This window comes from Schistocerca piceifrons, chromosome 7, assembly GCF_021461385.2.
Source record: "Schistocerca piceifrons isolate TAMUIC-IGC-003096 chromosome 7, iqSchPice1.1, whole genome shotgun sequence".
NCBI classification, from domain to species: domain Eukaryota; kingdom Metazoa; phylum Arthropoda; class Insecta; order Orthoptera; family Acrididae; genus Schistocerca; species Schistocerca piceifrons.
This window is the reverse complement of record NC_060144.1, coordinates 301,416,918-301,443,972: the sequence shown is the minus strand read 5'-3', so window position 1 is coordinate 301,443,972 and position 27,055 is coordinate 301,416,918. Positions and strand designations below refer to the sequence as shown.

Genomic DNA, 27,055 nt, shown 5'->3' with positions numbered 1-27,055 from the left:
AACAGGCTCAACAACTAGTCAACAACAAATATCTAGAGTTGGAAATTTTTGCAGCGTATGGTTCCAAATGTTTGCCTGAGGTGACTCAAAAGAGTCTGGAAGAAAAAGGTATGGAGGAGGAGGGACAATGGAAGAAGTTGATGAGTGTTAGAGACATCCTTGATAGAACTGCTAAAATCAAATTTGAATTAAATTTGAAGAACAACCCAACTGTGGAAACCTTTGAAATTCTGTGTCCTTGGAGTCTTTCATGGCAGCAATATAAGTGGGAAATAGTGCCAGCCCCAGCAGTCTGTAGTTTTACTCCTGATGATGATGGTAGAGCTAGCCATTGAAAACTCAATAATTTTATTGGAATTGATGCTGCTTGGAAACCGAGATTTTATGCTTTGAAATTCTGACTGAACTTCCTTTATGGTACTGACAAGATATGCTCCTTTCTGTAGATGTCAAGCAGACTTTCACCATGTACAAGGAACTACTGAGCTCAATGTGGCAGAGAAGTAGTGTCAAAAACATTGAAATGATGTGCAGTCCAAAGTAGCTGAACCTGGTAAATGGGACAAACAAAGTTAATGTAGGTAGTTTAAACCCAAACAAAGTAACTTCATCACTATCTTTTTCGTACCTTTTCGTACAAATTTTCAGAACCTTTTTCCCCTTTTTCTGGCCATCACTTTTAAAGGAATAGTTTCCATTCTTATCTACTACAAGTTTCCAACATAATGTCTTTACTGAGGCTTTAGCCCTAAGAGTATAATTTCTTAGTTGAGTTTGATTCATCCATGTATAATTTGCTTTCCGTAACTGAACTATACATATTTTTAAAAAAGATGTCAGTATTATGTTTGTATTGTGATCAAAGTTGTGCCTACTATAGATATGCAGACAACTAATTATATGCTCAGTTTTCATTCATAGTTAATTTTTATAGCTGCTTGTAGTCCCATGTTGTAATTAGACACTACATGAATTTTGAAGTTTTGCCTGCTTGGAATATATTTGAACCTGTAACTTATGATCTTTGAACAACAGTAGCAAAAGACAGGTATGAAGGTCTGTTCCAGACATATTTACATAGCAAGGTGCTGACATGTTTGTTATACGTGCAGACATGTTTGTTGTACCACTTGGTATACTTAAATAGAATATTTCAAAATGGTAGTCTAAATATAATACTACAGATGTGTATTATGTAATGCAGTTCCTCACATCCTGACAGCTGTCCAAAACTGCACACAGAAAAGAAAAGCCTTGACCCTTTGAAGTTTCCATTAATGAAAAATAAATTCTTAATCATAGTTTTCGAATAGCAATATGACGAATAATTGCATACTTGAAGTGGGGCTCATATAAAATCTACCTGTCCAGTTTTTCATTGAGAGTGACTGATCCTGTGATAGAGTCAACTTTGAAGACTGATAATGAAACTGGATTTCTTGCAGCATGCAGACTGTATATCACTCTCTTATCTTCATCTTTGTCTGTTGCAATTAGTCTTAATATTTCTGTTCCTTTTTCAACATTTTCAGAAATTTCAACACTATACAGTTTCTCTGTAAACTCTGGCCGATGGTCATTTATGTCAATTACATTGACATACAACTGTAAAAAAGGGAAAAAAATGTTGAATCAGTGCATTAAGGACTAGAGACAAAAGTGCAAAACAAGCAAAAGACAATTAAAAATGAAAATCCAAACGATGCAGAGGTAGATAAAATAAAGCAGTTCTACTCCTTAACTTTGTATGAACAACAGATGCCCACAGACAAGTCATAAAGGGTGAAGAACTTTCAAATTTTGGTATGACCAGTTCACTCCTTTGAAATTCAAAGCCAGAAAAGTGTAGGAAAACATGGGCATACAATTTAAGTGTCTCAGTTAGAGGGACTGAGTGACTTTCATAACTATATTTTACACCTCCTACTCTTTCCAGGTCTTTTTCTTTTGTGTTTTTTTTTTTGAATGTTATGTAATTGATAACTATACACTATAAATTCAACATTTACGATTTTAGGAAGTTAATAATTTTACTTAAAATTGTTATTAATTCAATGTTGCCTGTGCTTAAAGAAGTTAGAATCAATTACTTCAGTCATCTAAATGCAAATAAGTAATTTAAGAACGTTACAGACACTCCTACTAAATAAGGAAAGTGGAGCCTTAAACTCACCTGGGTAAAAGTTGTATGAACACCATCTGTCACACTTATTGTCAAATTGTATGTGTCTTTTCTTTCCCAGTCTAATTTCTTTGCCAGTAGAACATTTCCTTTATCACGACCAATAAAAAATTCATCCATATCATCTCCATCTGCAACAAATAAACAAAAAATTTCTAAATATTCAGTCTCATCATAGGAAAATTACACTCTTCAATTTATTGGACTACTGGCATGTCATAACGTTCATTTTAAAAAAAAGACACATTCTTGCATTAATCTGGTGTCTTACTTCAAATAAATTTTCACTCTATACCATTATGGCTCCGTATATGAAAAATAGAAATGGAATACAGTCACATTAAATAAGGCAATGTTTAGGGAATTAGATTAGGAAATGAGACAGTGAAAGTGGTAGATGGAGTTTTCCTGTTAGGGCAGCAAATTAAATGATGATGGATGAAGTAGAAAGGATGTAAAATGCAGACTGGCAATACCAAGAAAATTATTTCTGTAAAAGAGAAATGAAAATAAATTTAAGCCTTTTCTGGAGCAAAGATAGTTGGAATGTAGCCTTGTACAGAAGTGAAATACGAATGATAAACAGTTCAGACAAGATGAGAATCAGAGCTTTTGAAATGCATTTTTACAGAATAATGGCGAAGGTTAAATGTGTAGATCACTGAACTTAACTGAGCTGGTGAGAAAAGAAACTTACGAGGTGATTTGATAATAAAAGGAATCAGTTGATATGCTATCTGCTGATCCCTTCCTTTAGTCAAGTTATTGCACCAATTGCTTTTCTCCCCAATTCTATTCAGTAACTTCTCATTTCTTATTTGATCTACCCATGGAATTTTCAGCTTCCTTTTATAGTAACATTTCAAAAGCTTGTATTCTCATCTTGTCTGAATTGTTCATCATTCACATTTCATTTCATATCTGTACAAGGCTGCACCTCAGCCTTTCTTTTTTTTTCAGAAAAGACTTCCTACAACTTAAATTTATATTCAGAGTCAACAAATTTCTATTTTTCAGATATCCTTTCCTTGCTACTGCCAGTCTACATTTTATATCCTCACTACTTCAGCCATCCTGAACCACCAGGGAACCATTAATTTGATTATGGATGGAAATTCAGGGGGGTAAAAATTGTAGAGAGAGTCAAAAGTTTCACTACAGTAAGCAGGTTCAAATGGATGAAGGATACAGAAGTTTTGCAAAGATGAAAAGGGTTGCTAGGTTAGACTAACAAGGAAAGTTACCACAAACTGTCTTTGGACTGAACACTACAAAAACAACAATTTCTGCTACAGGCAGCTGAAAAATGATCACTAAGAAGAAGTACAGATACACATGCAAGAAAGAGAGAGTTAATAAGCTTGCTAAGCTATTGAACCCTCTGTGTACCACAAATCAAGATTTTTAAATACATCTGAGGTCATGAAAAGACCTGTGTGTGTGTGTGTGTGTGTGTGTGTGTGTGTGTGTGTGTGTGTGTGTGTGTAATTTTCTTGCTATGAAGAAGAATAAGAGTACAAAAGGCCAAAGTGCAACATCTCTACCTATAAATAGTCTGTTCCTGTGATGATGACTCTCATGAACTGTATAGCAAATGTATCAAATTGTATCAGGAGCAGGTGTATACAAGCAAGTTGTGTAAAGTAAGACTGAAGGCAAAGTACAAGATCAGCAAAAGACAGACATACATGAAAACACAAAATATGTAAGAGCAAACAAAATAAAATAGCTCCACTCCTGTAACTTCACATGAACAAGTGCCAACAGAAATATCATAAAAGTTGAAGTACTCATTTAATCTACTGGTATAACCAAGTCCTTTCTCTGAAGATTGAAGGCAGAAAAGCATAAGGACAGAAGAGTGTACAATGTAATCCTCTTCTTTTGAGGCCCTTACTTGGAACCACACATGTGCATGAAGTTTAAATGGGATATCACAATATTTGCAGTGCATTAGGGAGTTTTCCTGTCTCTGTCTCTCATGAGATGCACACTGATGTTGGTAATGTTTAGCTACCTACAGTTTTAGCAACTAAGGGGATAATAAATTAACTTGTTACATTACGCAAACAAAGTTCATATGTTCTCACATTCCATGGGAGGGTATCCTACAACATGGCTGGTTTCAATCAAGTTTTATTACCTCACAGTAATACAGTTGCCATTACCCATGACGCCTAAGAGTTTGTTCCATCATCATCATAGAGACAGTACATTACTAGTGGATTATGACATGAAATTGTTAAGTACTTTGGGATTGTCACATTTTGTAAAATTACCTCATAGTTTCATAAAATGTAACCAATATATGCTTATCTCCATTTGGTCACTGCCAAGTTCATTTTCTTCTGCTTGTCTGGGATCATAAGGATAAGAGTGGAGCTGGGTGTGGGACAGGGTTTTGCAGACACTGAGGCCAGGATCAAAGGATGTGTAACAAAGACACCTCCCATCCTTGTAATTGAGAGAAGTGGGTGTTGAGGGAAAGGATCCAGATGTCACAGATTATAAAGCAGTCATTGAAGTCAATTCTGAGTTCGAATATAATAAATTTTCTTTAGACCAAGGAGCTTATGTCCACAATCAGCATGGTTTTAGAAAGCACTGCTTGTGCAAAACTCAGCTTGCCTATTTCCCATGATATACTGTGAACTATGGATGAAGGGCTACAGGCAGATTCCATATTTCTAGATATTCGGAAAGTGTTCGACACAGTGCCCCATTGCAGGGTGTCAAAGACGGTGCGAGCATGTTGAATGGGTTTACAGATATGTGAGTGGCTCAAAGACTTCTTAAGTTATAGAACCTAGTATGTTGTTCTCATTGGCCAGTGTTCATCAGAGACAAGGGTATTGTCAGGAGTGTCCCAGGAAATGTGATAGGACCACTGTTATTCTCTGTATACATAAACACTTTGGCAGACAGGTTGGGCAGCAATCAATGGTTGTTTGCAGATGATGCTGTGGTGTATGGTAAGGTGCTAAAGTCGAGTGCTGTAAGAGGTTACAATATGAATTAAGAGGAAATTTCTAGTTGGTGTGACAAATTGCAGCTAGCTCTAAACATAGAAAAATGTAAGTTAATTTGGAAAAATAAGAAAAACAAATGGTAATGTTCAGATACAGTAACAGTTATGTCCTGCTTGACATAGTCACATCATTCAATGTCTGGGCATTACATTGCAAAGTGATTTGAAGTGGAATAAGCATGTGAGGATTTCGGTAAGAAAGGCAAATGGTTGTCTTCGATTTATTGGGACAATTCTAAAAATGTATGGTTCATCTGTAAAGAAGACCACTTATAGGTGGCTTGCGGAGTATGGATGTAGATGTAGATATAACATGACTGATTTCACATGTGGCCTTGCTTCTGGTAGCATAGAATATACCTGTGAGGTGTCTGGAGGTGGTTGGGCTGGATGGGTGCAGTGGACAGGTCTTGCAGAGTGATATCACCCATGATACAAGAGGTTGGGAGTGGGTGAGGCATAAGAATATGCTACGATATTTTGTAGGGTGGGTGGGTGGCAGAATACCCCTTTGGAACATGTGAGACTGTTAGAGGGTAAGATGTTCCTGATGTCTATGTTAAATGGTATATATGCAATTACCTTCTATGCTGTACCATAACATGTCTCCATCCTCATCCTTGGCCTGGATTAGAGCAACAAGGAAACCCACCGGGTCACTCTCAGTAACTTGCACATGTTGATTAGGGTTTATAATTTGTGGAGCATTAGGTGATTCTGTAGGGACAGGCTCCACAAGCACAGAAACACGCATTGTATGACTTCTTGGTGGCTGTCCACTATCCTGTGCTCTTATCTGAAACAAAATTTAAGTCAATTATCATCAAACACTCTCAGAAGATTGATCAGTCTCAGAGTGACAGTAAAAGGAATCATACAGTATTTTCTGCTAAAAACTGACACGTAACGAAAGGCAACAACAAATTAATGATAGAAGATCCTGTGAAAGATACATTTGGATTTTATAAACTGTGGTTAAAGAATGACTTACAGATTTTAGCCCACCAGTCCCATTTGGACAGGAGGAAAGAAGAATGAAATAATTGTTAAATGGAGAGAAACAGAGATACTCTTGTACAAGTTACAATCCACAGCTCATAATATAAAAATGAATATGAATTCTACACCAAAAAGCAACACAAACAAAATAAGAAAGACAATAAATGAGGATAAGTAATGTGAACCAACCCAAAAAAGAAACCTGGAATATAAGACAACAACTGTGGAGACTCAAGACAACTATCAAACCTAAGGCAAAGGTAAAGATTTGTAAATATGACTGTGATTAGTGAGACATAAGAATATGTTGGAATACTCTGCACTATTAAGCTTTGTCTATACACTTATAGCAAAAGTGTTCCTTACAGCTATTTGTATGCTTTAAGAGGCATAAATACATGTTACTGAATACTTTTCTTTAATATTTTTGTAGCATAAAAACAGAAATCCAATAGTCATTTACTAATTTCATTTTGTGTCCATTTGAACAAGTTTTTCTACAAAATTCTTGTTATTAACTTTACAAAGAGATCTCTTGTGCAAGATCCATCCTGCAATTGTTTACAGTGCAGACCTTAGGTTTGGTGTTACTCAGTGGAGAGTGTGAACCGGTGTTACACTTAGATATTTCAGCTGTGAGCACTGATGCAGTTGTTCCACCTTGCCACATTACAATGAATTCTCACCATGCCTCTCTATTATGAGGAAGAAAGCACAGACCATATCTTGCAGGTGTTTGGCTTCGGGCGGTTAGCACCATAATAGAGGTGGAGTGTGTTCACAATGTGCATCAGTTCCTCTTCTACCTTTAAGAAGCTCAAACCTAAGATGCCACTGCTGACTGTCAGTGTATATGAAGTGCCTGGTGTGATATGGTATTAACTGGGCATTTGTGCACACACTGTACAGTATTGCTGTCATAATGCTCCCTTGTGATAACTCACTCTTCTGCATCCTCCATGTACTCTTGATCTCACCCCCTACACAGACTGAGATGGAATCTCTTGTTGTAAATAATTGTGCCAATCAACGATTTTGGATGATGGCCTCTCATCAGATCATAATAATTTCAATTAATTTATATCACTTGGTACTAACAGAAGACTAATTTAACTTTCTTGTAAGGTAAAATGCCAGAATCAGCCATTGGCTTACATTAACTTCTTCGAAAACAGGTTACCAAATATCTACTATTTTCCTGTAGGACCTTTTGGCTTCAAATCCATAGTCTTCTTCTATATCTCCCTTTTAACTTTTTCTTCTGCCATACAATCTTACCTTCACATTGTCTTTTTCAATATTTTTCTTTTCTTCTTCAAAGCCCACAATATATACATTCTGCACTCTTCGTTTCTCTGTGTATCTCTTTTGCTTTCAAAACTGTCTCTCTACTGAGTAATGCCTTGACTTTCTCCTACCTATCACAATGTGAGTTAAAGAAGAAGCAGGACATCACCACACAATTTTAAACAGAGAAACTAAATTTTGAAACCTATTCCACATAAGAATTATTTTGTTTCCAGCAATTTTACAAAGCTAGTTTGTATGTATATTTATCACATTGAAACAGATTACCTAGCCAGTACTCAACTTCACAATGAGCTATTTCAACAACTGCCAATAAGGAACACCTAAAAGTGATAAAATTTTCCAAACTTTTGGAACTGTCATGTTCCTTTGTTAGGGAGAAAACAGGGATTGGTTGGGGAGGTCAGTTAGACCATAGGTTAAGAGGGACTCTTTCCTCCCGGATGGAGGAACATAAGACTTCCCTAACCTTAGAAATCTTTTCTAATTTTAAGTGTATCAATTGGCATTACTCAAAATTTTGTTACCTGAAGTTAAGTACAGGCCATCTGTTCTAGCTCCCTATAATTTAGAAGTCAGGCCACCCATTCTAGCTCCTTATAATTTTAAAATTTTTCAATTAAATTTTCCTATAATACAACTGTTTATTAAACTGTTATTATAAGGCTTAGTCATTTGGTGATACATCAGCAGGATTATAATAACTTGAACCACAACCATCAAACAAACCAGAAATATTTAGAATTAATTCTGTAGTCAGAAAACCTGTGTCACAGAAATGGAAAGCATAATTACTTGAATCCTTGCAGCATTGAGAACACTGAGTAATTCAGGAAAGTCAGGAAATACTGATTACAGAGAACATTATTTTGCAAATTGTGGTTCACACCATTTCCACAAAGTGTTCAATATCTCTTGCAGTAGAGAGTTTAGTTTACTTATTTGCATGTTCCAGGAATCATAATTGCAATTTTTTGCCATGATGATGAACAATTGTGTTTGAAGTTAATTTTACTACATCTTTCAATTCTTTACATCACTGGATAGTAGGTCAAAGATTTTTACAGCTGAATATCTCACTTTTTTCTGTAATGGGTAGTGCTAGTCATTTCTCCTTCTACTATTATATTCGTGAATGAACACAACAATTATTATTCTTATTACACTCTTCTGAGTTACCTCAGAATATGATGCCATAAATCAGAAAAGTTAGCCAAATTTTGAGATTTTCATCTCAGACACCTAGTGTAGTTTATCATCAAAAATAATCAATTTTTAAATATAATGTAATTTGATAGATAAAAAATCTATTCACCTATAAAATGTATTATGTATGCAGGCTTTCGGAGCCAGGCCATCCTTCTGGCAGTTCCTTCTCACCCCATCTGGTAAGTCTCCCCTGACCCAGGGTTTTGGGTGACTTTTCCAAACTCTACCCCTCTTCCTAAACCCCACCAGTCCTTTTCCTTCACCCTTATTCCTTCCCCTTCTACCATTCTGCCAGAAGGAGCCACTGGCTCCAAAAATTTGCGTATGTAATACCTTTCCTACATGTGTTCTCCTGCCGTCACTTGGTGAGTAGATTTTTTTTTATCTATCCAGTTACATCTGATGTAATTTGTGACACAGGAGTTACAGAGCTTAGACATTTGAGAGACCTGTAGCATGCAGCTTCTACTTCAGGTTCTTATCAATACACACACCTAAGAATTTAGAATATTCTGTTTCATTTACTGATTTAACCTCCTACATTATTTCTAAGGGTGTAATCAGGCTTTTGCAGCACAGAATTGCATGTACTGTGTTTTTTTAAAGATCAGTGACAAATGTAAGGGTTATGTAAAATGTAGGATAACAATAATCAGAATCAATGGACCTCATACGTTAAAATGTCTCCATGATCAATGAAAGCAACAGTGGGAGAAAAATATGCAACAATTTCACTGAAGAAAGTGCATTAGCTATTGACAGATATTATGAATAACATGGCAACAGCCTTGCTGCAGTGGATACACCGGTTCCCGTGAGATCACCGAAGTTAAGCGCTGTCGGGCGTGGTCGGCCCTTGGATGGATGACCATCCAGGCTGCCATGCGCTGTTGCCATTTCTCGGGGTGCTCTCAGCCTCGTGATGCCAATTGAGGAGCTACTCAACTGAATAGTAGCGGCTTCAGTCAAGAATACCATCTTAATGACTGGGAGAGCGGTGTGCTGACCCCACGCCCCTCCTATCCGCATCCTCCACCGAGGATGACACGGCAGTCGGATGGTCCCGGTAGGCCACTTGTGGCCTGAAGACGGAGTGCTTTTTTATGATTAACATATTAATTTGGCTACCTCTACAATCTCCACTTAACTTGTCTCAAAATATAAGTAAAATGTTATGGATACAACTAGTTATCTTAAAAGAAGCATTTTTCAGGATTAGCTTAAGAGTATTCACATCTTAGTACTGACCTTCATCACAACTTTTTGTAATTAAAAATGATTTTGAATTGGTAATAGTCCCTGAGAATTCCAGGTATGGGGAGGAAGAAGGTGTCATGAAATGCTCCTGGTAAATTAATGGTGAGTGGAAGGGAATGGAGGACACCACCATAACCAATTTTCTTTCCTCTCAGCTGAGATACACTAGCAATAATCAGTAGTTAATGACACGTTTTAAACATTGATAATCAATATAGAATAATATTAATATAATTAACACTATTTGAAATATTACGTATATTAAAATTTGTGATTTATAAAACACAGTAAAATTAAATTTCCTTGGTAAGTTAAAAATATATAATTCCTGAGATTTTACAAAACCCCTGAAATTCCCTGAAATTTTCCTGATTTTTTTCCAGGTACAATGTAATTCCTAGGGTATTTCATGATTTCCAAAAGAATCACCAATCTGCAAAAGCAGAAGAAAGGGAATAAATATGGCACAAGTACCTCGAAGAGCAGTGTAATGGGGAAGAACTGACCTGAAGTGTGATAGAAGAGGAGGAGGAGGAGGAGGAGGCGGAGAAGGAGGAGGAGGAGAAAATTGATGTGCAAAGAGGTGGTTCTGTAACATAGTCAGATTTTGACACAGCACTGAATGATCTCAGCTCAAGGAAGGAAGATGGAGTCACCAATAAACCTCCAGGAAATGTCATATTATCAATAAGGGATCCAGAGATAAGTATTAAAATTACTGGGTGATTAATCCCACTCCTGCTTGTAAACAGCTGACAATATATACAGAAGAACAGAAATAAAAACTAACAGTGTGCTGAATGAAGATCAGTTAAGTTTCAGGAAGGAAAAACACACCAGATAACTAATTCTGACATTGTACTTGGTGACGGAAAGTAGAATGAAGAAAAATCGGGGTACCTTTATAGAGTTCATACATCTTTTAAAAAATCTACGATAAGAATAGGGAGAAGAATGAAGATGGAAGAAGGAACAATAGAAGTGAAAGAAAAAAAAGTATTATGAATACATGTAATATCAAAATTTATTGTGATAGTGCAATAAATTAATTTTATTAGTTCTTGCTTTAGGAACAATTTCAGTTATTGAATATTTTTTATTTGAGTATGTTATACTTCCCATCGTCTAAAAATTCTGCCACTGAACAGAATCGGTGATGTGATGGAAATGCAAAATAGTGAAAATGAGGAAATAACTTTTATTTTATGTGTCAAACCATTGTACATTTGTATACCACAATTTGTAGTGGAGGTTTTAAAGGCTGATGTCCTTACTGATTGGAGACTGAGTTTGTCCTTTTGTTTGGTATCATGTTCATGTACATTAAAGGTTTTATTTATCTATTTTAAATTCTCTTACACCTATATACATGTTTCTAAAATAAAAATGCAGGCGAGTGTGAGGGTCAGACTTTTGAAAGAGGTATCTCTCTGTTGAGCATGGTGCATTGCTCTTACAGCTCTCAGTTTTGGGTTAAGAACATGACTGAGCTAGCAGTTGTGCTACCCCAGAATACAATCTCATACTTTAGAATGTTGTGGAACTGAGCAAAGCATGCAATTCAAACAGTGTGGGAGCCTGCTTTGTGTGAAAATAAATGCAGACTTTCTTCAATATCACAATCATTTTTGTTTTGTTGTGTCTACCATTTAAAATAATCTTGAAACCAATTGCCTAAAAATTTTGGTTCCATGACTTATTGAAAGGATTGGGCAACATGTCTGGCTTAAGGATAAATAGAGCAAATATGAAGGTGATGAGGAGTAGCAGAAAGGAGAATAATAACTTACTTGACATCAAAATTGAAAATGACACACTTGTGGAAGATATGGTCGGTAACTTGTTCAACACTAATAATGGGCAATTTCAAATTTTTACCCTGATCACCTGTTATTTTGTGAAGGGAACGTCATGCATAATGTAGTAACCAAGAAACTTATGTTAATTAATTTAATGTAAAATACTGTATTAATGACTTTGAATGTAAACACTACAAAGTGCTTTGGTTCGGTTCATTAGAAACAAAATGATCAGTGAAAGCCTGTGACTATGAAATGGAGGTTTATTATGAAATAATTCTTCTGCTACCAGTCATAATTTTCTTTTTATTTACATTTTGTTTACATTCTGTTGTCTTTAGGTTTTCTTGTGGTCCACTTGTGTAGAAACTCACACATATTAAACGTCACACACAATTTTCTGTGCACAGTGCACAATGAAAACAACAAAATGTATATGGAATTCATTTCTTGAAATGTGTTGTGCAAAATACAAATAAAAATAAAATTTTGACTGATAGCAGAAATTTTGTTTCATAAACAAACCCAATGCCAAATTTTTTGAACATATACGAAGTATTAAACATTGAACATTAACTTATATCATTCAATCAAGAGGCTAATCTCTGACAAAATTGTATTTATTTAATTTCTTTTGCTTTAATCAACAGTTCCTTGTCAATCTTAACTTTTTCATAAATTTCCTGGAAATTTTAACTGTAAGTTACAACTTATGCATGTCAGGTTGAACAAACTGTTGTAGACACATGCTAGCCATGGATATTTCTTTTCCCATCTTTATAAATAAACAAACAGCCACTTACCTCACTTTGGAGGTGAATTAGACATTATTTCTCTGATGTTAATCATATTTGTACTACAAATAACTAATGCTGATTGTCATAACTGACGTCAACTGTCTATAACATAATAATAACAATAATAACATAACATATTGTTGATATTCCAACATGGAGTTTCCATTGCTTGATTCTACCTAATGGTTTATTTCCCATCCCACAACATAGTGATATTTTCCTTTGTTACTGTACTCTATAGCATTACTATTCACGGTGTCTATTCTTTCTCTTCTTTCCCATGTTATTCACTGCCTTCCAAGCCGCACACACTTCTGATCGATCTTGTCCACACATGACACATGGCTATGCAATGGTGCAGACTGTTGATGCAGCATCTAATGCCCCAAATTTTGCCCATTAATAATTACAATTATTCCTATTGATCCCACTTTTTTCTTCATCCTGGCAGATTTTAGTATTTTATTTTCCATACCTACCCACGCCACACAAACTTATGATCCTCAAGCTAACTGATCCCATTTCCCCTCTCTTCCATTATCCCAACACACGCATACTTTCATAATTCATCCATTCCTTTTCTCCCACATTTCTGTACACATTTGTGTATATTTTCATGTAGTTTAACACATTTTTCTTTTTTTACATATTTGTGTATATTTTTATTTATCTGCTGTAACCTGCTACTAATGCATGTGAGTGTTAATTGCAGTGAGTGTGGTGTTGTCACACATATGTGCCTGAATTGGCTGCCAACTGTAACAACACAGGCCAGCTGCTTGAGGCCACATGTGGAGGCATCCACGCATCATGGTCTCTGCCACGCCATCTGCCAGTGACTCATGCATGTATATGCATCAGCACTGACTGGCTCCTTTTATGTGCTTTCAGTTGTACTGTTCATATCAGTTGCCCTTTGTCTTATTAGGTGGGGATCCACTAGAGGCTGATTTCTGTTATTTTTCAGAGGTTTATGAATAAAGCCATATGTAAAAATTCCTTTCTCTTCCCTGAATCCATTTCCCACTCCCCTCTAAGGCACCCTGCACACTCACCTTCTACATGTTCTCCAACATCCACAAACTCAACAACTGTAGCTGGTTATTGTGCCCCCACTGGAAGATTTTCAGCCCTCATTGACCAACACATTCAACCAATCACCCTTAATCTAGTCTCCTATATTGAAGATATTAACCACTTCCTTCACCAGCCTTCCAACCCCTTTAACCTCCGGAACCGCTCCTTGTCACTATTGGTACTACTTCCCAATACACCAACATCTCTCATGTCCATGATTTTACTGCTATCGAATGCCACCTTTCCCCATGTCCTTCAGACTCCAAACCCACCACCTCATTCCTCACACACCTAGTAACTCTATCCAATTAATAACTACTTCTCCTTTGAAGGGATGGTATACAAAAGAAATCTGAGGCACAGCCATGGCATCCTCTAATGCCAGCCTATTTATGCGCCATCTAGAGGAGACCTTTCTAACCTCCCAAAATAACAAACCCCTAGACTGGTTGAGGTTCATAGATGATACCTTCATGATCTGGACTCAGGACCAAGATACCCATCCTCATTTCTTCACAACCTAAACACCTTCTCTCCCTTTGGTTTCACCTGGTCATCCTCAACTCAGCATGCCACCTACCTGGATGTTGATCTCCTCCACTCAGATGGCTCCATCTAGACCTCTGTCCCCATAAGGAACTGGAACAGCTGAACAACATCCTATTCATGGCTTTAATCACTTATTATCATCATGCCCTGAAATGAGGGGCATCCTACCCAAGATCTATATCACCCCTCCAAAAGTGGTGTTCTGTCACTTACCCAACCTCCAAAACACCCTAGTCTATCTTTATGCCACTCTCAATCCCAGTACCTTGCCACAGGGATCATATCCCTGTGGAAGACCCAGGTGCAAGATTTGCCCAATCCACCCACCAGCACTTCCTATTCCATATGCTTGGGCTTAGGCTTTCTACCTAACCAGAGGCTGGGCCACCTGTGAAGGCACCCATATCAAATACCAGCTCCACTGCAATCATTGCACAGTTTTTTATATTGGTGTGACTACCTGCCAGCTGTCCACCAGTATGAACAGTCACTGCCAAACTGTGGCCAAGAACTGAGCTCCCTGTGACACAACATCCAGCTGAACATAACATGCTTGATTTCAATGATTGCTTCGCTACCTGAGCCATCTGGATCTTCTCCTCCACCACTAGCTTTTCTGAGCTATGCAAATGGGAATTGTCCTAACATTATCTGCTCTAGAAACTATCCTGGCCTCAAGCTACAGTAATCTACTGTCCCCACACCCTCCACCCATCAGGTTCCACCTTCTCTGTCTTATCACCTCCTCTCTGATCTTGTTCCTTCACCCTCTTTGTGTGTCACCCTCTGCTAATGCAACCACCCATCTTTCCCCTTCCCTGCACCTCTCCTTTTTCGAACCCACTCCCTCCCTGTCCCAAGGCCTCCTGACACTGTGCCTGTTGGCAGTCTAGTCCCTGCGTGCCCTGCCAGATAGCGTTCTTCTCTGCCCCTACGTGTACCTTGCTATTCCTTTCCCTTCCCCACCCCATCCGTTCTGCATGACAGTTGCATTCTGATCTGAGCTGCCGGTGATGTGTGTGTGTAATGTGTACTTGCTTATGTGAATGTTGTGTGTGTGTGTGTGTGTGTGTGTGTGTGTGTGTGTGTGTGTGTGTGTGTGTGCGTGTGTGTGCGCGTGTGTGTGTTTCTGAGCTCAGAAAGTGAGTTCATAACAATGTGGATGATAAAGTTCTCATGTAATTTCAATCTGTACTTTGTTATATTCCCATGCACGTAGTGCATATTGAAACATGTTTTTAAATGTTGCTGCATCTGGATTTTAATTAATGACTTAGGATGTTAGGTGAAGTTGGTGCTTTCTCACAAAAAACAAAATTAACAGCCCTTCATTATTACAGTGGTGCTTGGTAAGTTAATCTTTCTGCTTTACACCAGATTGAAAAAAAAAAAAAAAAAAAAAAAAAAAAAAAAAAAAAAAAAAAAAAAAAAGTTGACGTAAGGAACTGTGTATTTAACTCAAAACCTCCAAGCATAAACACAGACATATAGTTTAATTACTCTTATGAAATTAGGATTTGAAAGAATGCTGCTTTTCATGGTAAATATTGCACCTTAATATTTCATTGTTGTTGTAATGCAATTTGTAATATCTATTTAAGCCACACAAATCTTAAGCAATTTTCTGCAAATGAGCTAATATCAAACTAGATGCTTTTCTTAATAAAAGTAATTACTAAATTTTCACTACGTGTAGCGTAAAAGTAATTATTAAACTTACACTAAGCGTAGCAAAAATATGTCTGCATGTGGTGAACTTTTATGTTGTCTGACACAAAATTTTAGACACACACACATGTGAGGATATGAGACTGTTATTCTCTTATGAAATATGCTGATCAGTTTTATGACTAAAAGGTACACAAATGACCCATAATGGAAACACAGGTGTTTGTAGTAAATCATGACTCAGTATTACAAAGTGTAATGCATGGTATAAATACAGTTAAAGCTACATATTGCTCAGAAGGTTGTAGCACACTCAGATATTAATTGAACACACAACCGATGATCAGACAGGTAAATAATCTGTTGCTTACCCTCAGATCATATTCCTGGCCTGCTTGAAAATCACGTGATGAGTAGACAATACCAGTTTTGGGATGAATCTTGAATTTTCCTATACCACGACCAGATTTAATGCTGTACTGCAAGTCAGCATTTGGACCTTCATCTTCATCAAATCCCAAAACCTGTGAAGTATTTCAATATCATACTGGGCAATTGGAAATTAAAATGACAGAATTTATACAACTTATACAACACTAACTATTTTGTAAATATTTTGATATTAATGTTGCACATTCTAAAACTTTATTGATGTTGAAGTCATCTGAAGCTTTATTTAAGAGTTAGGAATGAGTTTTCTTTTTCGGAAGTTTAGAGCTGTGTTACAAAAATGTTACGAGCAGCACATTTTAATCTGGAGGTTTTAAATGTTACAGATTAAAACATAGAAACCAAGTGTGCTTTTGCACATCTTCCCAGTTACATATTTTTATTTTTGAAGTACAATTATGCAAAGCATTCTTTAAACACAACAGCTGCATGCAAATAAGACTTTTGCTTACTGACACATATGATACATGTTGTACAAAACCAAATGTCTCTGGGTATGTTACTGCATAAATATTACACACAACTACATAACTGAACAACGTTGAGCATCAATTAATTTAACAGTATATATCTTCAGCATCAATTTAGTAATCAATGTTTTGATAAGAAATTTAAAATTCAATGGTTATATTGCACAATTCTCAAAATAAAATCTACATCCTTAGAGCAATACAAAGAACTACCAAATATCCTGGTTAATATTTCTAGTGCCATACAATAGCTCATGAAGCACTGATAAGACAAACTCATAAGCAAGTTAGCTCAAAGCACTAAATACAATCCAGTATTACAAGCTACATACAAAAATCCAAACCAATATATAGAAAGCCACTTTTTCTGCATGCTTCAACAAACCACACACAGAAGGGCTAAAGCAGGTTTTCATAATTGATTCCAAACATTCACATGCACAATACATGCAAAGCAAACACACAGTACACACTTGCATTCCTTTCCTTACCCTCAGCATAGGCTCTCCCAAATAGATGTCGGAATCGTAAGTCTCCCAAGTTCCATTTTCAAGAAACGAATCAACTGCTACGTCCAACTCCTCAGTTTCATTCTGTGTGGATGTAAAGAGAATGATATGATGGTTTATGTCCATCCTTTAGTTTTATAAGGCAGCAGTCTAATTGCAAGAGAGCCACCTCCATGTGTTTTATTTCAACAGGTATCTGAGTTTCAGATTAAGAGCATTGTAGCACGGTATGTATGTCAGCACTATTAAAGTGGTGACCTTTTTTCTTAACAATGGCAGTCACACACATTGTAAAATCAGTGTTTGGAGCATGAGTAACTGCAATGTTTATAATGATAACAATGTTGGGAAATGACATGCATTACAACAAAAAACTGAAATCACTGGAGTTGCACCAAGAGAATGCCATACAGAGAACTAAATTTTAATAAACTGTCACCCTTGCTCTAGGTGTTTTTTTCTTTTTTAATATATAGCTATATAGTCATAGGAGCAAAGTATTTCATCGGAGTTAACTGAAAAATACAGATAAAAGCCTGTCATTTCCAGAAGCATACTGGTAAAACAAGCTGGTGTCCACAAAGATTACATAATGTGTCTCAGTGAGTAGCTTGAAGCAAACAGACGAAACTATTTATAATTTACCACATAAAGTTGAGAACAGTACATCTCTAAGAATGTGCTTGAGGAGAATGGCTGGAATTTGTATTGAGATTGTAATATTATGGTGAACACTAATCCATGCTGTAGTATTTTGTGGAAGAAGCACTCTAAAGAGTGTGACCAAATAGTTCCTAAAAAGCACTAATGCCATTACTGGTATCACATTTAGAAATTTTATGAGTGTTTCCCCTTTCAATAAGCATGACATTTGAGGGAAGATGAATGTATTGTAATACAGGTTGTGAAAGTGCATCACATGTGTCATATGGAAACTATGATGTATCAAACAAGAGCTGTTACAGGTTTTAGTTTACTTTAAATACAGATAAGCATCCTGAAGTTCTTGACATCAGTAATAAATAAAATATGGATTCATTATAATACCCCAAACTATAATAACAAAGTAAAGCAAAAAATTAAATGTATTCACCTTTGCTTGTATTTGACTGCCAAAAGTGCACAGAATGATACTTCAATATTTTTATTCAATTTCAAGTGGTAACTGATTGAGATAACAAATTGAATACATTTTAAAAATTCATTTTCATGAGAGGATGAATAAAAATTACTGTTCTTGCTAAAGAAATTGTGTTTTCTCCTAGAAAGCACCTTGCATCATTATGGAAATTAACAAGCAACACTGGGGCACCTTTCACATAATATTAGATATTTATATTATGGAATTTTGAGGTGGTTTCTCAAGTCCTTTTTTCTTTATCTGGCCAGCCTGACTGAGTTTTTCTTGGTTCCCCCAAATCACTTTGGGAATGTGTCAGAATGGCTCCATAAAACATAGATGCTGTCTGTAGTTTGTCTTTAATTATCTCAACACAATGTTAAACCTCAAATAGTCTTTTTCTTCAACTTTTATTTTATTTTGCAGTAGTAAATGCAATGCTGATACACACCTCAAAAAGTGTCAGTGGAATGTCTTTGGAATATTGTGAAAGGTGATTTGAATAAAATTGAGCTATGTTGGGGTAGGGGTGGAGGCAGAGAGGGGAAAGAGTCATGTTCAGACACTTAAGCACTTTTCACTGATCTTCATACTTAATGTGTATCCTGTATATACTTAATGTGTATCCTGTAGCGCAAAAATAAACAGCTTTGTGTTTAAAAGCATTTTATATTGACGATGAAATTTTTAAGTTTAGAAGCAACCGTGAAAAATTAGAACACATAATCTACAGAGTTAATATAACATAACTTCCAAATAAAGAATATTATACACTTTTCCTATCATGACTATTAGCAACATTCACCACACTGGAAATGTGCAAAATATTCAACATATCACTCAATCACAAAAATCTCCATATATCATCATCACAACCATTAATGATCAATGAAAAACAAGTCATACATGAGGTGGTGGTGTGGTCTACAGAGCTAGACTCACATCATCATCATCATCATCATCATCATCATCATCATCATCATCATCTTGGACAGTTTCCAGCCTCTGGCTGGGTCTGTATGGAATATAAGCCTCTCCATCGTCTTCTGTCTTGCCACCATCTCTCCGTCTTCACCTTGGTCCAGTCTTCTCCTTTCTTCTGGACACATTCCTCTACTCCTTTCAGCCATCTGTCTCTTGGTCTTCCTCTTGGTTTCTTTCCTTCCAGTTCCATCTCGTGTATCCTCCTGGGTATCCTCTTCCCCTCCATTCTCTTAACGTGTCCATACCATCTCAGCCTTGACTTCTCTGTCTCCTCCTGCAATGGTTCCACCTTCATTATTTCTCTGATCCTCTCATTTCTTAAACTGCCTATCTTTGTCACTCCAATGCTGTTTCTCAAGAATTCCATCTCACTAGCCTGTACTTTGCTTTCCTCTCTTCCTTTCATAACGCAGGTTTCTAATGCATGTGTCAGGATCAGGATTTAGTTGACCGGTATACAACCTTTTTACTGATTTGGGGTACATACTTGCTCCATATCAGATTTCTGACACTCTTCCAAAATGCTTCTGCTTTTCTCCCCCGCTCATTTATCTCTCTGTCTTTTTCGCATCTTCCTGTATCAGGCTTCCTAGGTACTTGAAACTCCCCACTCTCCACTCTTCTCAATCGTTCCCCACCAATCGTTATTCCAGTTGTTCCTCTCTCCTTCTTTCTAGCTGTGATAATCATCTCACTCTTACTTATACCAAATTGCATACCATATTCCTGTACTGTTCGTTCCCACACGTCTGACTGCTCTTGTACTCCCTCCTCCTTATTCCCCCAAATCATCTACAAACACCATAGCTTTCTTCTTGCTTTCACCAATTACTTGTGCTACTGTACTCATTATATCATCCGTCACTACAATGAAGAGTAATGATGAAAGTGAACTTCCTTGCCTCAAGCCATTCTTCTGTTCAATCGAGGCTGATCTCTCTCCTCCCACTTTCACACAGCTCACACTTCCATTGTACATTTCTCTTATCCTCCAAATAATCTGTTTTGCTACTCCTCTGTTCTCCAGGGCTTTCCACACATTGTTTCTACATACACTATCATACACTTTTTCAATGTCCAGGAAGGTCATTAGTAGATGTATTCCATATGCATAGTGCTGTTCCTGCAGTTGTCTTACAACAAAATTAGTTCCACTGTAGACCTTTCTGCTCTGAAGCCATGTTGCTCTCCTCTCATTCTTCCTTCTAATTTTGCCAGAATTCATGTTTCCAAAAATTTTTCACAATGAATCATCAATGTTATACTCAAATAGTTCTTGCACTCTTTTCTATTTCCCTTTTTAAATATTGGGACAACTGTTTGCTTCTTCCAGTCTTTTGGGACCATCTTCTGTCTCCACACAATTTTCATTACTTGATATAGCCATTGTATCCCCACCTCTCCTGTTGCTCTCATCATCTCTACACTTAGCTCATCCCCCTGGTGACTGCCCTTCCTTCATCTTGCCCAATGCCTCTTCCACTTCTCCCCATGTATGTCTTTTTCTATTTGCTGTTCCTCCTCTTTTTTTCTCCTCAGCTTCTTCCTCCTCATCCAGGTCTCCATTCGGGTTCAGGAGTTCTTCAAAATACTCCTTCCACATATTCTCGATTTCCTCCTTATTCTCTACATCTTGCTCACTTTTGTTCACCATCTGAGCATAATCTGTTGTACCATTCTTTTCTTACTTTTAATCATCCCATATAACACCTTTTTTGAACCTTCACTATCCTCCTCCATCATTCTGGTCCACTGTTCCATCCACTTGCTTCTTTGTTTCTTGCCGTATACTCTTCTCTTGTCTCTGAATACCCTAAATGCCCTATTCTTCTTCTATACTATATCCTTTGTTTTATCATTCCATCTCTTTTGGTTGCTTGTCCTCCCACATATTGCTTTCCGCTGCACTTACTACTGTTCCCCTGAATCCACCCCATTCCTCTTCTACCGGTTTTGGTTCATCCTTTGGGATGCTTTCCTTTAAAGACTTGTGGGTACAATTCTGGAATAAGTTTACCAACAATTATAAAGACAGCAACAAATGAAATGGACACATACAAAAAAAAAAAAAAAAAAAAAAAAAAAAAAAAAAAAAAAAAAAAAAAAAAAAAAAACCAACTATTTGTGTTTTAGTTCACCCAGCTCATCAGAATGACAATTTTTAAGAAGAATAATGATCATGTGAAGCTGAATTATCTTTGTTCATTACAAGTACACACACACACACACACAATCTCATGAGTAATTAAATTTGAGAAGGTTGCCAACTGGGGTGAAAGTACTTTTGTTATCACAGCAAATACACATTCACTGTATCACTTGACTGGGATGTTAGCCTTGTGCTGGATGTTAGCGTGACTGTCAAGTGGAAGATGGCAATACACATGGTAACAGTGGATTTCATCACAACTACAACTTTTGGTTCCAAATACATGTGACAGACACTATTTAATCTTTAAAGTCGTCCGAGCAATGAGAGTTTCACATGCCACCAACTGTACCATGAGGATCTTGACACAATGAAATCTGTGTCTGTCATCCTATCATTCATTCACTATGTTCTGTAGATCCCACCAAGATGAAGAACCTTCAGGGATGTGTAATTAGTCAACGTACACATTAATAAAAGAAAGAAATTCATAGACATTTAATCTGCATGCTTTATTTACAATAATCTATCACTATAATGCTAGATGTTATTCACGCATAGGCCCAACTACTATGGGCAACAATTTGCTGTTAACAAGGGTTATGGTACAACTGACTATTGCAGATTATAACAGAAGGCAGATGGGCCACAGTGTAGCACACATTTTTCCATTTCAGTTATGAACAACAACAACAACAATAACAACAACAACAACTGTTTGCAGCCATACTATCCGGAATAATCACCACATCATTGAGTTCAAAAGCCACCATCTCATATGTGGGCCGTGTCTCTACTACAAGTGCTCATGAGTTCATGTAAAGTAGTATAAACACCCTTTAGTTACAACTTCATCAGATTACTATTAGTGTCAGGTTGTTGATGATGCAGCATGAAGACTGTGTAAAGACTAACTGCTTTTCATTGTCATCACACATTCATTCGTTATATCCACTTAAAAGGTATTACTTCTGATAGGCTTTGTGGAACACAAAATGTGAGGTAGCATGTATGAACACATTTTCCATGGTTTTAAAGAACCAAATACCCTCAAGTTAGCAATATTCTGTCACCATAAGTGGAAGACGGTGTTCTACAATGAGGTATAAAATTAGAAAGGAACATCAGTTAACATATGATAAGAAAATAAAGAAGGTGTATGAAACTTGTGGCCTGAAGTATGTAAAAAAATATAATGATGTATGCAATGGGGAAATGAATAAAGCTAATCAGAGAGGGATTTTTTTTAAAAAAAATTGCTAGTTTAAATAAAGCACATGATATAAAAATAGAAGAAAGTGGATAAGGCATATGGAATTGCCTTCCTTTACTTCATGTATGCATAATTTTCTCCATAATTGGCCCATGTCTTATAAATAGGCATTCTTTTGACATTTTTTCTCCATACAGTCCACTTTCCCACTTGTTCAGTGATAATACTTTTCATGGGTTTTCTTTTCAACATTTTTACTGGTTATTTTAATGGAAATTCCTGGAAAGCAGATCGATGCATGGAGCACAGTAAAACATAACAGAAAATAGTATTCATACTAGCTTTCAAGTGCTAGCTACAACACACATTCACACATAGGCTAATCATACATTTAGTTGCAGTGTGGTTTTGTGTTTCAATGTGTGTACTACTGTTGTAAAAAGAGCTAGCACTCAAAAGCTAGTGTAAATGCTGCTTTCTGTTATGTGTTACAGCACTCCTCACTTAAATCCGCTACAGGTAATTGGTTGCCTTTCCATTATTTATGTATTACTGTCCCTCTTTTTAAAATCTATCTTATGTGGTATGGTATTGTCCTATACAATTAAATCCCTTATAGGGTCTTCAGGCTAATTCTACAGTGCTAACAGCAAAAACAAAAGACTTTACCATAACAGTCTGTCATACTATTTACCAAGTGATTAGTGGAATCCAATGGTTGTGGGATGAAGTCACACAATCTTTAAAGTTGATTCTCTCTTGCTCCATAGGATATGTTATATGACATATTCATGAAAGGAAGAACCATTAAGCTTTAAACATTCTACTGATGATGATGCCAGTAGAGACAGGGCACAAGTCACATCAGGGAAATAATGGGGAATGGAAGCATCCATATACAGGGTGAGTCGAAAAGGTCTTTACAACTTTGAAATGACATAGAAATGTACTATTAAGATAACTTACAGGATCAATAGATGTTTCATTTTGTAGCAAAAAAACTTCCTCAAGGTTCACACAAAAGTGTCAAGTGTCTTTTTGATTTGATGTGTCTAACATTTATAATGTGGCAAACATCCCACAGCAAGCAGTTTCTTCCTACACTTGGTGCAGCAAATTGGGTGTAACTTATGCAATAGCAGCATAGTTTTGATTTTTCTGGTTGGTTAAATTGTTTGGCAGGGGAGGAACATACATGTGGTATTTAATGAAACCAGAGAGAAAAATCCAGTGGTGTAAAATCTGGGGAGCAAGATGGCCTTGTGACTAGTCCTTCATGGCAAATTCGCTGACCTGGGAAGCAATTGTTAAGGAAATACTGAACTTCCCTGATTAAATGAGGTGGTGTGCCATCTTGTTGGTAGTAAACCATCCCATTTCAGCTGTCATCACTGATCTGTGGAATTAAAAAGTTTTGAGCATATCCAGATACACAATACCAGTCAAAGAAGCCATTTTAACTGTTCACTACACTGGCACTCCTGATGGCAGAGGGGCGGGGGGGTACCGGTGAACTATGCAAATCTAACTTGAGGTTACTTGCCACAAAACAACAGATCTACCAATTCCGTAAGCTGTATCAATAAGTTTGTTTATCATTCCAAAGTTATAAAGTCCTTTATGATTCACCCTGTACTTTTATAAGGAATTATCCCAGTATATCCCATAAGTGATTTAGAGCAACCAAGAAAAACCTAACTCTAGATGGCCGAACACAGATTTGAACTGCCATCCTATTGAGTCTGACCACTACACAACCTTGCTCAGCATACATTTACATACTTATTCTGGAAGCAGACACAAACACTTTGTCCTGCATGCATTAAATGGGCATGCCAGAGCTTTCTCTGTATAACTAACTCATGCCACACAAGTATATAAAAGACACTGCACTCACTGTGCTTTGATTCATACAAGATGTTTAAAACATGGATGGAATGTAATGGTAAGAATTATAGTAAATCTATGAATGAAGTTTTTAAGATCAAATACAAACTTATCAGAGAAGAGAGGCCAGAGGAGGAACTTGCTAAGAGTATGTACAAAATGGAAATAAAGCTTAAGACAATGACCGAAATGAACAAGCAAAATGGTTGGTATATATATGAAGATAGTAACTGTTCTCGAAAGAACAGATACCATTGATGACCGTGCAGCTTCTCTAGACTAAATGATAATTAATTGAAACCCTCGGTGGCTCAGATGGATAGAGCATCTGCCTTGTAAGCAGGAGATCCTGGGTTCGTGTCCCGGTCGGGGCACACATTTTCAGCTGCCCTCATTGAGGTATATCAACAACACCTGTTGGTAGCTGAGGGTTTCAATTAATTATCAAAATGGTTGGTGCTTACAAAAATTGAAATGTTTACAGCTGTTTCAAGTATCAAGAAGTTAAAAAAAAAGAAACATTTACAATAAGTTACTTTTCATCACCTGACAGCCTGAAATAAAATTTCATGAAGCTGTTATGCATCTTCATTTGTCTGTAATTGTTGTATCTATGCATTATCTGCATAAAGCTGTCTAAACTATCTCAGTTTTTAATAATGTGTTACATTTCTATCTTCAAATGGCTGTGATGTCTGACAAAATCCACAAACACACAATGAGGCAGCATTTCTATAATAATTTTTTTTAAATACAGATAGTTAGATTGCACTGGGATTGATGACTTACAAGTCAATCATTATGTGATATGTACAAGTAAATGGAGTAAGCTTACAGCTTATTTGGAGAAAACAAGAATTCAACATGTGATTAATATTGTACAGAAAAGTATGAGAAAACTGAAGACATGAATAGATCAAAACACTAGTGACTTGCAAGTCATAAAAGAATACTTTTAAAATGTAAGTCAGCAAAGAATAGTACAGACAATATTCAGAAAATAACAGAAGGAAAATAAAATGTGATGTCACTTAATTTCTTTTCGTTTATGTGTAATTCAGAATACTCAAGCTACTCTTGTCAATTTATCGTATACCATAAGTTTCATATTATCCTTTTTTTCCCAAGCCACACAAGGAATTCTAATCCTCCTGTTTATTTCTTCTTCCTCCAACAAGTCTGCTTTATTATAACTACCTTCTTTAGCTACTATGCTGCTAATCTTTCAAGATTTTTTCTTCTTATGAACAAGAGACTGTCTTCACCCTTGACAACAAGCTGGAAACAAGCATTATCCTCTGATTTATTCTTTTATGTTTAACTCCTTTCACAAGCATTTTTCTTTTCTTGTAAGCCTTATTCCAGCTCTTCACACCTTTAATAACAATAGCAAAATATCTTGATTTGTGTCCTTCTGTAAAAATGCTAACACAACAGAAGAACCATTTAAAAGCTTTTGAAAAGAGGAATATGTATGAGTTAATATTAGGTTGACACGTGAATGGAAACAATGCATTTGATCTGCACATATGGACTCCATTTAACAGAACATGACTAGCTGTGCTGTACATGGCCCCTCTCCATGCGGATCTAATTTAATAACCAGCTGAAGAATATATAAATGTTTCACATATACATTTATTTTCTAGTATGCAAATAGTGCATGAAACACTCTTTGCTGCCTAACAAGCCCATGGCACAAACAGAAGAAGGAGTTACTGGTTATGTGGAAACCTATAATATGCAATTTAATTAATTATTATCTTTCTGTCTTCTCCTGTGTTTGTTCTTATTAGAAACTAAGTTGCTGACTCTCATTATTAAGCTAGGTTCCAACAAAGCATGCAACTGGAAAGGAGTGCCACACTTCCATATTAGCTTTCATAAATTTGTGGACAAGACCCAGCCAGTCATCTTCCTTAGTACACAACGTCTGCAATATCTATAAAGATGTGACTCAGTTAATCATGGAAAGCTGACTACGAATGAGCTCCTGATACAAAATAGTGTTATAGGCAGTTTAGTTTTTGCGGCTATTTTAACACAGAGAAGGAATAGAGTGATATGAGCCAAATAATAATGGAAGAATGTGGGTTAGGAAATGGATTCTGAGTAGGACCTTGTAATTTAATTGACATGATATTCACTAATAGGTACCCAGATGATTTTAAATTTGCTACAAGTGCCTGAAGATCCATTTGATTACTTTCTAGAAGACATTTCCCCACTGATTTTCAAATCAGATACTAATATGAAATGAGCAGTAAGTCCAAAGAGGGCATTCCCTGAAGAGTCAGAATTTTTTTTATTTTAATACATATAAGAGAGCTTGCTGAAAAGTATTTTTTTTATGTGAAAACTCTTAAAGCTTTTAAATAAAATAAACATTATTAACATTCT

At 36.5% G+C, this 27,055-nt stretch overlaps 1 protein-coding gene and 1 non-coding gene across 2 annotated transcripts in view; one reads left to right on the top strand and one right to left on the bottom strand.

The window, feature by feature from the left end:
• LOC124805643 (fat-like cadherin-related tumor suppressor homolog) overlaps window positions 1-27,055 on the bottom strand; it is a gene marked incomplete at its 5' end in the record, with an annotated part of 863,745 nt that overhangs the window by 133,312 nt on the left and 703,378 nt on the right. Inside the window, 5 exons of the mRNA XM_047266209.1 lie at window positions 1,364-1,605; window positions 2,174-2,313; window positions 5,793-6,006; window positions 16,245-16,397; window positions 17,285-17,386. Coding sequence (XP_047122165.1) covers window positions 1,364-1,605; window positions 2,174-2,313; window positions 5,793-6,006; window positions 16,245-16,397; window positions 17,285-17,386 — 851 coding nt within the window. The remainder of the gene's footprint in view (window positions 1-1,363; window positions 1,606-2,173; window positions 2,314-5,792; window positions 6,007-16,244; window positions 16,398-17,284; window positions 17,387-27,055) is intronic.
• Window positions 24,956-25,029, top strand: Trnat-ugu. Its single transcript has one exon. It is a non-coding gene; the product is annotated as a tRNA-Thr (tRNA).